Source organism: Cynocephalus volans, chromosome 2 (genome assembly GCF_027409185.1).
Source record: "Cynocephalus volans isolate mCynVol1 chromosome 2, mCynVol1.pri, whole genome shotgun sequence".
Classification (NCBI taxonomy): domain Eukaryota; kingdom Metazoa; phylum Chordata; class Mammalia; order Dermoptera; family Cynocephalidae; genus Cynocephalus; species Cynocephalus volans.
In genome coordinates, this window is record NC_084461.1 from 213,295,635 (window position 1) to 213,308,100 (window position 12,466).

The 12,466-nt window shown below is 61.5% G+C and overlaps 1 protein-coding gene across 7 annotated transcripts in view; it reads left to right on the top strand.

Annotated features, from left to right (window-relative positions):
* Window positions 1-12,466, top strand: part of CAMK2B (calcium/calmodulin dependent protein kinase II beta) — a 100,453-nt gene that overhangs the window by 82,551 nt on the left and 5,436 nt on the right. For 2 of the 7 annotated variants that reach the window (XM_063084422.1, XM_063084413.1), the window contains 6 exons: window positions 3,994-4,031; window positions 4,158-4,229; window positions 5,686-5,730; window positions 7,284-7,332; window positions 8,031-8,159; window positions 9,034-9,162. In XM_063084422.1, the coding sequence (XP_062940492.1) occupies window positions 3,994-4,031; window positions 4,158-4,229; window positions 5,686-5,730; window positions 7,284-7,332; window positions 8,031-8,159; window positions 9,034-9,162 (462 nt within the window). Of the gene's footprint in view, window positions 1-3,990; window positions 4,032-4,157; window positions 4,230-5,685; window positions 5,731-7,283; window positions 7,333-8,030; window positions 8,160-9,033; window positions 9,163-12,466 lie in introns of all 7 variants that reach the window. The other 5 variants (XM_063084433.1, XM_063084445.1, XM_063084418.1 and 2 more) reach the window with 4 other exon arrangements.

Consider the following 12,466-nt stretch of genomic DNA (forward strand, 5'->3'; position numbering starts at 1 on the left):
CACCTGCCGCTCTGGGCTGGGTGGGGCCAGACCTCCCAGCTTGAGCCCAGAGACCTTGCTGGCTCCCACCTGCCTGCCTGCCCGTGACCTTGGGCAGACCCCATGCGTGCTAATGACCTCAGGACCTCCTCCTGGGTTCCATAGCTGCAAACCGAGTTGAGGGCTGGTGTGAGTTTAGGGCAGGCAGGGCCAGCCACAGCTGGCTGCCGCTGTGCACACAGGGCCGACCTGGGGTCCTCCCAGAGCTGAGCTGTAAAAGGTTTCCTGTCGTGCTTCCAGCATCAGCTGGGGCCAAGGCAGGGCCAGGGTGTTGGTGATTCTTTCCTCTATCCTTCCTGCACACCCACCCCAGCTTCCACCTACAGCCCTTCAGGGTGACAGCCAGAACTTCCCAACCAGAGAACCCCCTTCCTGGGGGAGGCTCAGCCATCCTTCGCAGATGGCTCTTCTCCCACATAAGCCTAGCGCATGTGTCCGGCAGGAAGGACCCGAGCGTCTGAGGCTGCTCCATTTCACAGGCCTTTCTGGCACATGTGGTGGGCGGATGGGACTGCGGTCAGAGAAGGCTGAAGCTGGCTCGTGGGGAGGCCCTGCTGCCCAAGGACAGTGCGCGAGGCAGGCCGCACTTAGCCACTCTGCCTGGGCCCCCTGCGATGCTGCCTGCCTGCAAGTGAACGTGGGTGACCGTGCATGAGGCCATCCGCATGTGTGGCTCTGCCCTGGCACCACGGGCCTCTCTGTCCTGGAAGGGGGGTCAGTGCATGTGGACAGAGCCCAGCATGGCTGTCCAGCGTGACCGGCTGGGGTGAGGCAGAGGCGGGGCTGGCTCAGCCACACCCATAGACGTGTGGCAGGGCTCTTCTCCGTGGATGATGGCTGGGTCTGGTACCGTCCCGTCAGACCTCCCAGTGTGGCGTGGCACCCCTCCACCAGCAGGGAGGCCCTTATCTGTAGAGCATGTTGTAGTTTTGCCTCTGTGGTCTTCCTGGCATCGAGCAATTGTGACACCCACAACTGTCAGGGTAGCTGTGGGGTAGCATTTGCCTTGGCCTGAGGACATCTGGGGTGAGAGACAGAGGGTCTCTCCTTGTCCCCCTGAGGCCTGTGGAACCACCAGCCTAGGTGTCTGGGTTACCTCTGGCTGCTTGGTCCACCTTTGGCTTCTGTTGCACCTAATAAATGCTTGCAAGTTGAGACAACACCGTGCCTCTGAGCACCAGTGCAGACTGGAGTCGACAGGATTCTGGCCACAGGGAATCGAGCTAGTCCAGCGCAGAGGTGCGTGGCCAGAGCTATGTACCCCAGGATGGCCTGGTCCAAGCACCCCATGCAGATTCCAAGACGTGCATAGGCGTTGGTTTAAAAAAGGAGCTCACAAGATGGGATGTTTGGGAATGGATTGAAATGACACAGGTGTCGGCTGCAGGGCTTCCCAGAGCTTGGATACGATGATGGCCCATCTAAGTCCTCAGAGAGGGCTCCCACCCCTTGACTGTGAACTTCTGCCCTATTTCCCATGTTAACATTTCCAGTAGCACAGTTTGGAAATGTAGGTTGTGATAGACTCGGGGACGTAAATGGAACCCTCTAAGACTAAGGGCTGTCCCAAGGTCTCCACCAACCCTGCCTATAGTCTGACCCAGGCACCTCCTTTCCTATGAGAATCATCTGAAGCTGGCCAAGGGTGCTGACCTGGCCCCAGCAGGTCTCAGACCAGTATTGACACTGGATCCAACTCAGAATACAGTTGGAATGCCACTGGATTGGCCAAGGCTGCCCGACCTGTGGGTAGGCTCTGCCTGCAGAGGTGGGTTAAGCCCACCTTCCACAAACCACCCATTTAAATTGGCCACATCTTTGAAATGAGTGTTCCCAAAAAGGGATGGGGATCCTTTCCCTTTCCTGCTCAGGCCCCTGGGAGGAGCTGTCCTCCTGGCTGTGTCGGGAAGCTGGTCGCCAGCAGGACAGGATCCCCAAGCCACAGCCTCAGTCTCAGGAGCACTGTGCCCAGCTCTCACACCAGAACAGACAGGCAACCCAGGTGGCCGGCGCTGGCAGGTGCTTGTGGGGATGAGCTGTGTGTGCTGGAGATGGGGAAGAGAGGGGAGAGGTGGGGCCCACAGACAGGTAAGCTGGGGACCTGTCCCTCTGTAGTGAGTTAGAGGGGAGGCAGATTGTGGCTGCAGCAAGGGGGAGGTTTTTCACAGTCTGTGCTGTAGGGAGGTGGAAGTCATTTCTGGTCCTGGAGCCCACCTTGCAGAGCTGCCCTGGGGCATCAGGGACCTGGTCCTACGTGCAGCCTCACCAGGGCCTTGGGCCTTGGGCAGGTGAAGCACAAGGGGCAGGTTTGGGGACAGGAGGGTGACGCCTTAGCTCCAGAGAGGTCCTGAGAAGGACTCTTGGGCTCGATACAGAACTTTGGGAGAGTTAACAGATCCATGAGGGAGGGAGGCTGTAAACAGAAATTCTGTGCCCATTGCAGGGCCACACAGACTGCTCTGCAGGGTCCCAGGGCCACATGTAGCCCCTGGGAAGTCACAACCCTGCACTCCACATGCAAGGAATGGGAGGAACCAAGGAGGAAGCAGGGTGGGCATCGAGACAGGAAGGGAGGTAGCCAGCCTGGGCACTACACTGCCCCCCGTCTCTGAAATGAACCAGGTGACCTGGTGCAGCGAGCAAGCGTCAGAACCCCCCACGGGCTTGTGGGACAGATGCCGGGGCCCCCAGAGGGTTTGACTCAGGAGGGTTGGGTGGGCCTGAGGACTCGCCTTTCTGACTGTGCAGGACAATGCTGCTGCTGGGGGGCCCATCTGAGACCCGCTGCAGCTCTAGGTCTGAGTGCGCCTGTCTGTCCAGTTTCTTATCCCCGCCCAGGCCTGCGTGGGCAGCATGGGTCCCCCTCCGAGCAGGCAGGAGCATCTGGCTTCGGAGTCTGGCTAGCCAGCCTCCTGGAGCCGACGGGCTGGGAGCTGTGCTGCCTACCTTCCCTGCCTGGCCCGGGATGAGGGATCCCCTCCCATGCTGTCCCCTATCCCCTGGCACTGCAGCACAGCCCTGGCTGCTTCCCTCACCCGCTTTGCTCTTCTTGGCCAGGATGGCTGAGTCCCGGCCGAGTTGCACCCCTTGCCCAAACCAACACAAATCTCGTTTTCTCTCTCTTCCTTCCTCACCCCCTTCTCCTCCTCACCCTTTTCTGTAAGGTAAGCTCACTTCCTTTTTTTTTTTCTCTTTTCTTTTTTTAGTTCTGTAATTAAAATTTTAACTGCTGTAGATGCTGCGGGGCTGGGGGCTGAGCCAAGCCAACCCCAACCGCCGATGGGGCCCATCTGCTAGGCCCGGGGTCCTCTGATGCTTGTGGGCAAAGAGGCTGGTGTTGGCCCCAGCCAGTGCCCACCCCGAAGTGGCCCCAAGTCTGGGGCTGTTGGGGGCTCTTCAGGAGGAGGGAGAGCAAGGCCACCCGTCTGCCAAGGGATGGGTGAGGGCAAGGAGGGCGGGAGGCTGAGAGCGGCAGGGGCCTGGGCTGGGGACAGGCCCCTCTGTGGGAGCAACCAGCTGCTTGGGAACATGGAGAAGTGTGGAGGGCGTGATCCTCTGAGGTGGCCCCGCTCAGCTGCCCACCACCCTCAACCTGGCACCATCCTGTCCTTGTTCCTGTCATGGGAGGGGTCAGTGTCCTGCCTTCCTCTGCATATGGCCTGGAAGCAGAGGGGCACAGGGTCAGGAGGCTCTGCAGCACCCACAGGCACCTCTGGGTCCCAAGTCAGAGGAGAGATCTCGGTGCCCTGCAGAAGCCGCAGGGTCATGGAGGATGGCTGGGGGAAGGGTCCTTGGGCAGTCCTGGCCTGGCCCCCACTGGATGGCTCAGGCTGCTGCTCCTGTCCGCGGACATTGGACCATGCATGGGGAAGGAGCTGAAGTGGGTGCGGGGTGGGGGTGTGCAGCCGTGGCTGTGCTGTGACTCAACATGCCTCCTTCCCTCCCATGCAGCAGCCAAGAGTTTGCTCAACAAGAAAGCAGATGGAGTCAAGGTGAGGTGCCAGCTCGGCCCAGGGTGCCCAGAGCCTGCAGCTCTGCCCCCACCCCCCAGGCTCTGAAGGCTCAGGGAAGGGGAGTGGTGGTCCCTGCCTAAGGGCTCCTCTTCCCTCTCTCCACAGCCCCAGACGAATAGCACCAAAAACAGTGCGGCAGTCACCAGCCCCAAAGGGACGCTTCCTCCTGCCGCCCTGGTACTGACCTCCTCAGCTCCTGCCTTTCGGGTCCTCCCGCACCTCCAATGGTGTGGCTGCCGCCCCAGAGGCGGCCGGGGTGAAGGTGGGATCTGGCCCCTACTGGCCTATCTCTGGCCCCTGGCCCTCACCCCTCACCGCATTGAGAATGGTGGAGTGGGGGGTTGGCCCCCCAGAGGAGAGGCTGCTGGGGGTGGGGTGCAGGCAGGGGTGGGGCTGCTCTAGGGAGCCCAGAGATGTTGGGCCAAGAGGAGAGTTGGCCCCTTGCTGGGGCCCAGAGATGTTGGGCCAAGAGGAGAGTTGTGGCCCCCACCTGCACCGACATGGGCGTCTCCCCAGGAGAAGCTGCAGCAAGAGGCCTCGAGGAGGCTGGTGCGGCAGAGGACAGAGGGGGCTGCCTCGGCTTCCTGTACCCCCAGGGGTCCCCACCCGTGGCTTCTCCATCCCCTCAACAGGCTGACTCAGGCTGGGGCCTGGCTTGCAGGGGGCTGGGCTGGCTCTGCAGGGGGAGCAGCCCCGAGTGGCTTGTCCCATGTCCGTGGCGAGACGGTGGCGCAGAGGCAAGGTGTCTAGGCCAGTAGCAGCCAGGGTGGGCTTCCCTCATGAGCCAGCTCACCCGTGCTGGTCTGTGGCTGCCCGAGAGGTTGGGCTGAGGGGCTTCCTGCTGGGAAGGGGTGGGGGTCTGTACGACACGTCCCTACTGCTCCCTTCACTGCCCCTCAAGAGGGTGCCTGTCCAGCTTTGGCCCCCATGCCCCAGGGGGGGCTCCTGTCCAGGTGAACCCCACAGTGGGTGCTCGCAGGGATGCGGAGTTGCAGCCAGGGGACAGGGGCCTTCCTCCTGGGCACTGGGTGCATCTAAGCTGTCCAAAGGTTTGGGGTTTGCTGGCTGCAGGGTCCTGAGTTTGTTGGAAGCATGCTTGGTGTCTCCCCCCGGTTTTTGTGCCCCAGGCTGGGCTTCTGGGAGCCAGCCCCAGACTTGCCAAGTGGCCCCTGAGCCCAGGAGGGAAGAGCCTTCCAGTGAGGGGGGAGCTGCTCAGAGCGGCCGGGCCGTGGCCTCAGCCAGCCCCATCTCAGACCCTGTCCATCCCATGTGCCACCCACTCCATGACATCTTCAAACCTGTGCCCTGCGACTGAGGCAGAGGGTCCTGGCAGCAAAGGTGGGGGACTCCCCAAGGCAGAGGTGGCTGCTGCGGCCCCCCCCACACACCCGCAGCTGCGCACAGGCGTGGCCCGCCGTCCATCCGGCACCTTCGCCAGCCCAGAGGTCGCGTGCGCTCCATTCCTGCTGGCCCGCCCCAGGCCCTGCCGCCAGCCTGCTCCGCGCCTCCATGCCTGTCCAGCTCTGCTCTGCACTCTCTCCTCTGTCTCCTCGCTCCCCTCCTGGCGGTCTCTGCTTCCTTTTCTTCTCACTGTCCCTCTCTTTCCTTCCTCTGTGTCTTCCTTCTTCTGTAGGAGCCTCAAACCACCGTTATCCATAACCCCGTGGACGGGATTAAGGTACTGCTGCCTCTTCCCTGTCACGCTTTCCTCAGGCAGGAGGCGCCGCCTGGACAGGGGTCTGGGACGTTGCCCCGGGGCAGCATGGTGCAGTGTCCCCAGCCACCCCTCCCCAGGGCTCCCACTCAGGAGCTGTGTCCGGCTGCCTCCCCCTCCGTCCCCTGGCGAGGCCCCAGCGCTTCCTGCTGAGTGGACCCTCCCCTGCTCCTCCTCTCTGCTCTGCCATCTGCTCCCATCACATTGACATCTTCACCCTGGGGCCCGGGAAGGGGCTGGCTCTCGGGTGCGGGAGGGACGGGGCTGCAGCTGAGCCCTTTCCAGGACAGCACCACACGCCCACACACAGCTCCCCCGCCAGACTCCCACCTGCGCCCGGGCTCCTCACAGAGCCCCCACAGTGCCTCTGTGGGGTCCCCACTTCCTCCTGGCCAGCACCACCCCCAGCCCACCATCAGAAGACCTCTTTCTCCATGGCAGGAACCAGTGGGCCACAGGGCACCCAAGGGCCAAGGCAGCCAAGAGCTTGGGCGTCCTCCCTGCCTGGCAGTGGGGGACGGGTGTCCCTTGGACCCTGTGCGTGTCTGGGGTTGGGTCATGTTTTCCCTGTGAGGGGCCCCTCAATAACCTTCTGGGCTGTGGTGAGCCCTGACCCTACCCCTGAATTCCCCCAGTTCTGGTCTAGGGCCCAGAGCAGTGTCTCCAGTCAGTGTCCAGACCTGAGGGAGAGGGTGGTCCCTCGGGAACCTTTTGAGATGTTTTTTCTGAGGAGCAGAACAGACTCCCTGGGGACTTGGTAACAGGTGGATGGTCTTTATGGGAAGGGTGGCAGCAATCTGAGCAGGGTGGGAGTGCTGGGGCACTTTCACCCTCTAAGGCTGCCTGGGAGGTGAAACGGGGGCCTGGCTGGATGGTTTAGGCCTGGGCGGGGTAGGTGACCCAGGAGGGTCTCATCTCTTCTGGGGCAGGGGATGTAAGTGGCAGGTGTGCTTTGCCTGGGGAAGGGCCCAGGTTCCTGGAGCCCTGTGGGGACCTGCCCATTTACTGGAAGCTTCTCAGCCTGTTCGCAGATGCACGGGCCTCTGGGCTTCTGCTTCACCAGGAGTCAGCCAAATCCTGTTGTGTCTTAAGTCCTACAATTTCAAAAAGCCAGATTTCCTCTCTCGTTAAAGGGAGTCAGCTAAGCATGCCAGAGTCTTTCTTCAGGGCTTGTCTTGTTGGGAGAAAGTGAAGTCGAGGCCTGGCGATTGGGGACATTAGGGGGCAGGGAAGGCCTCGACTCAGGAGTCCTTACCCCAACCTGGGTGAATGGGCCCCTCCTGGGGACCGGCTCAGAACTGGGCGCCTTCTCCTCTCATTGGGCTACATGAGGATTTTTAGGGCTGGGGCTCTGCAGCTAAGAGAGGGCCTGTCCCCTGAACCCTTAGCCTCTAGGTTCTGTCAAAGCGGCTGGGGCAGAGGCCCATCCCGGAGCCTGGGCTGATCCCAGTGCAGGCCTGCCCTGTCCGCCTGTCCTCAGCCATGTCCCAACCCGCTGCCTTTCTGTGTTTCCTCAGGAGTCTTCTGACAGCACCAACACCACCATAGAGGACGAAGACGCTAAAGGTACGTGCACTCAGCTATGGCTGTGCTGGGCTGCTCTGGAGGCAGATGGGCTTCAGTGGGTGCGATGTCCTGTGACGTGGTCTCACGGTCCCTGTGACTACAGTCTCGCCCTGGGCCTGGGTGTCAGGGTCTGCGTGGCTGAGACAATTGGCGGCTGAGCAACGTCCAGGTGGTTCTTCGCACCAGGACCCTCACTCACTCCGGGTGACCATGAGCTCTGTCCCCACAGGCAGCAAGTTAGTGGGTAGAATTTGCTCAAAGGTGACGTCGTTCTTCAAGCTCCCTAAGCTTACAATTCCGTCTAGCGTGCATCTGCTGAGCGGCCGGGCAGCTGAGTGGTGTTCCCCTGTTTGCCTTTGCTGACTCAGCCCCTCCTCCTGAGTGCACTTCTGGGCCACACCCTGACCTCCATGGCCCCCTCCCCATGCTGAGCCAGGCCACTGGTCTTTCGTATACCTCAGAAGGACTCCAGGGCACCCAGCATTGGGGCATGCTCCCCCAGGAAGGGGTCTAACACCTCCAGGTGGTCCATGTGGGGCCTCCTGACCCTCACGTCACGGTCACACCGTCACGTAGATAAGCCCTAAGCTGCCCTCAGGACTTCCCAGGGGTCCGACGGGGAGAGAATAGGCCACACCTGCCCTTCCCTCCTCCTGCCTCTGTCTGCCTCGTGTTCACATCTGTCTGTTCCACCCCAGCCCCCAGCATCTCTGACATCCTGAACTCGGTGAGAAGGGGCTCGGGAACCCCGGAAGCCGAGGGCCCCTTGTCAGCGGGGCCCACGCCCTGCCTGTCTCCAGCTCTCCTAGGCCCCCCGCCCACCCCGTGTAAGTAGAGGCCCCCAGGCCTGCTGTCTCTTCTGCTGAGGGCTCACTGCGAATGGCCGGCGCTCAGCGGCTTCCTGCACCTGTGCCTGCCCTGCACGGCCCAGCTCCCCCAGGCTGGGCCTGGCTGGGCTTCGGCCGGGCACATGCGCTGATTTGGTGGGGCAGCTACCTGGCTTCTCCCTCCAGGGGCCCACCTCCCACCCCCCACCCCCCACTTGCCACCTAGCTGTCCAGCTCCAGGTCTCTCTCCCAGAAGGTCTGTCCCACACCTGGGCAGCCCATCTGGCCCCTCTGCAGCCCACCAGGCCCCCAGGCCTTCTCTGCTGAGATGCTTTTCCAGCCTGGCTGTTGTGTGCCCTGCTCTACGGGCTGCCCCTTGTTCCTAATGTAACCCGAAGCCCTGAGCACCCTTCCTCAGTCTGAGGGGTGCCCAGGAAGGTGCCAGAACTGGAAAACCAGCCAGGGCCCCAGGAGCTCATGCAGAAGCAGATACTATGGAGAAGAGAAGGCCTGACCTTCCGTTGACTGGAGGCTGTCCACATGAGGCCAGACCATTCTTCCTGTTCTTCCTTTTTCCACCCATCCAGCGCTTCCCAAGAGCCGGCACCTGTTGGCTTCTTGTAGGCCAGGCTGCCTCTCCTGGGAGGATTCCCTCTGCCCTCAGCGGCTTCCACCCCACACGGACGGACAGAAGCATCTGCCAGTGATTCCTATAGCCTCTCCACATGTTCCTCTCCATCCCCCCTTGTCCCCTCCGTACCCCCATGCGCCCCTGTTTCCCCCACTCTCTGGCTTGGCTGTCAGTCCATAGGTCTCCCTCCTGCATGCCCCCAACCCTCCTGCCTCATGTTCATGTCTGTCTGTTCCACCCTAGCCCCCAGGATCTCTGACATCCTGAACTCGGTGAGGAGGGGCTCAGGGACCCCAGAAGCAGAGGGTCCCCCTCCAGTGGGGCCCCTGCACTGCCCATCTCCGACTCTCCCTGGCCCCCTGCTCACCCCGTGTAAGTAGCACCTTGAGTGGCCCGGTGGCTGCTTGGAGGGGCTCACGGTGCAAGAGACCCCAGCCTTGGCACACACCAACTGTGCTCTGGGAAGGGCCAGAGTGTGGGGGAGGGTCGGGGCACGGGGTCCCTCTGCTGGGTCATAGGGAATTGCATCCAAGCACATGAAGGTGCCATCTGGTCTCAGATAACGGAGATGTGGTCAGGAAGTGTGTGCGTGTGTGTGTGTGTGTGTGTGTGGACAGCTGTGTGTAGGAAGAGCTGACCTGGAACCCTTGCTGCACAGTGGTCAGAGGTTGGAGCTTGCTTCTGATGTGGGGGGCGTGAGTGGCCTCAGGATGAGGCAGCCCCTGCAGCTTCGGGGTGGAGGGTCCATTCACCGGCTGGGCCTTGTACACCATGCGGTGCTGGCTTGGGTCGGGGGTGGACCTGCCCGGACAGTGATGGCACGGGGAAGAAACACCATCCCTGGCTTGGGAAGTTCTGGCCTTGGGGCTGCCTGAGTCTGGACATCAGGGAGCAGGCTGGGGACTGTGGGAGGTGTGGACTTGGGGGGCAGCCATGGGCACGGCTGAACACGAGAGTGGGAGGGAAGAGGCTGGCGCGGGCTGGGCACCTCCCCGGGCAGGGAGGAGCCGTGCGGCCGCCTCCCCAAGCTGTCTGCCGACTGCTGGCCAGTATCGCTTACACGGATGGATGACATCCCAGGGCTGCAGCCACTGCCGCCCCCACCTCCAGGGAGATACCGGGCTGGGGGTGGCACTGAGACACTCTCAGAGAAGAGGCTGCTGGGCCAGGGGCTTGGCATGGCAGGGCAGTGGCTGGGTGAGTACTCAAGTGCCAGATGTGGCTGCAGGCCACCCCCCCATCCCTTCTACAGGTCAGGCCTGGGGGGGTGCAGCTGCAGGTGGCCAGAGGGGAGGGGGAGAGCAAAGCCACAGGAGCAGCGGCCCAAGAGGTGGAGGTGCACAGCCTGCAGGCTCAAAGGGCACCGGGTCCACCCTGGGTGACCTGGGAGGGCACGGGGCAGCCTCTGGAGGGGCACGAACCCCCCAGAGCATTCTGTGGTTGGCTGAGGACCCCAGCAGGGATTGGTTGAGAGGATTTGAGGTGCGTGGCTGGGGTGAGAGACCAGGTTCTTGCTGGTAGAGGGAGGTAGGGGGCGCTCAGAGCTCACAGAGGGAGGCGGGGAAGGGACATGGTGCAGCTGTGGCAGGAGCACAGCGGGGCTTCTGGGAGTGGCCAGAACCACCACTGTCCCATTTCTGCAGTATCTTGTCTGATTTTAAGGGGCCTTGCTGTCCTTGCGGAAGTGAAGGGTGTGCCCAAGGGGACTGGCCTAGAATGTGACCCCCTCAGGTCTGTGTGAGCCAGCCCAGGGCTGCGACCTGCCCTCAGAGTCTGTGCTGTAGCCTGCGGGTGGGTGCTGTAAGGACAAGGTCCACAGTGGGTGCCCAGTAGCCAGGTGAGATGTTAGCACTCCAGGCTACTTTCAGGGGCCCCTCAGGGTCTTCCTGAGCTTGGCTGGGGGAAGAGGGGGCACCTCAGAAGGGGGCTGAGAGCAGGGCTGCATGGAGGGGCCAGGCAGGGCTGGGCAGAGGTGTGGACAGGACATTCCCTGGAATTTGGGCAGGGGAGGCACACAGGAGCCCTGCCCTGCTGGCACCAGGGCCTGGGTGACACATCCTGCAGGTCGGTTGTGGGTCCCCTCCTTTCTCAGGAAGCTGCCCACCAGCTGTCTTAGTGTGTAAATGGGGCAGGTGCCTCCTGGCCCACCTCAGGCCCAGGCTGCTCCCCACCCCAGTGTTCCCTAATCGGGGATTATGCCCAATCCAGGCTGATCCCTGAGCAGCTGCCCTGCCTCCTGCAGCCACCGCTGGCTCTGAGGGTTAGGCTTGGGGCCAGCCTGGGGACACAGGAGCCCAGGCCAGGGTCAGAACCTACTCTAACTCCACCTAGACACTTTCGGTCCTGGGCTCAACGGCTGGCCCTGAGAGAGGATGCAGAGGTAGCAGTTGGCCTCTGGGTGCCTGGCAGGCCTGACTTGGCCCTGAGGCTCTTGGCAGTGGCAGACCCCTGCCTACCACCTCAGCTTTGTCCCTGGAATTGCTGGGGGCGGGGGGCAGAGGCAGCCTGTCCTCACTAACAGGCTTCACTGCCTGGTTCATCCCTTCCTGCTGAGCCGCTCTTCCCTCCTTATGTGTCCTGTCCTTCTCCAGGGGCCTATATATTGAGGACACAAAAGTGTCATGTGCTATTTGGGGAGACAGAGTGGAGACTGGGTCTTGCCAGGGTCGTCTTGCCAGGGTCATCCCACAGTCAGGAGGTATCCAGGCCCACTTACAGCAGCCTTGGCCCCCTTTCTGCACAGTAGGTGGGCGGCTCTCATATTGGACCCTGTTTCCCAAACTTCAGGCACAGTTACCACTTTGATTGGTGCTGTGACCACGTAGTTCCTCCTTTTCTGTTTACTTAACACTTTCTCTTTATGCAGACTCCCATTTTTAGGAACAATTTGTTTACAAATACTCCATATTACTTCATTAAATGAAGGTTAGTTTCACTTAGCACAAGTACAAGGTGGCTGTAGAATCAGAGTATGCTGGAAACACAAGGAGCAAAGTAACATCTCAGTTCCAGCTGCATTCCCCTGTGCGCCGGGGGGAGGGGCAGCTCTCACAGGTTAGAAAAGGGAATTAACAAGCAACAGGGGTATTTGGGACATGTGGACACCACAGACTTCTCCCTTGACGTGGTTAGAGCAGAACTGGATGGCCCTGTGGTCCCAGGGGAGAGAGGACGGAGATGAGGGAGGGATGTCACAGCTGGGGTGGGCCCTGAACTGGGGCTGCTGCATGTGCTGGGACAGAGCCCTGGTGCCCTCCTGGAGCTGGGCAGGTGGACGTGGGGCTTGGAGCAGGACTCATGGTGGTCTTAGCAGGAACTGCAGGGGAAGGGGCTTCTAGAGCCTGCAGCCCATCTTCCTAGTGGCCAGCTTTCCAGGGTCAACCAGGTGGGTGGGGATTGGGCTTCAGCAGCAAGACTGCCCTGAGCAAAGATGCTGACAAGGTCTAGGTGCAAAGTTAGGCAAGAAACGGAAACAGGAGGATAGCAGCAGTACAGCTGGTCAGGAGAGAGGCCTTTCAAGATGGGGCAGCTCACCAGCGCACATGTGCACACACGTGCAAATATGTGCCCACACACCCACTCAACACACACACACACAGCATATGGGCAGGCGCACATGCAGGCACACACATGCACATGCGTGTGTGCACATGTATGCACTTCGTGTGCATGGTCA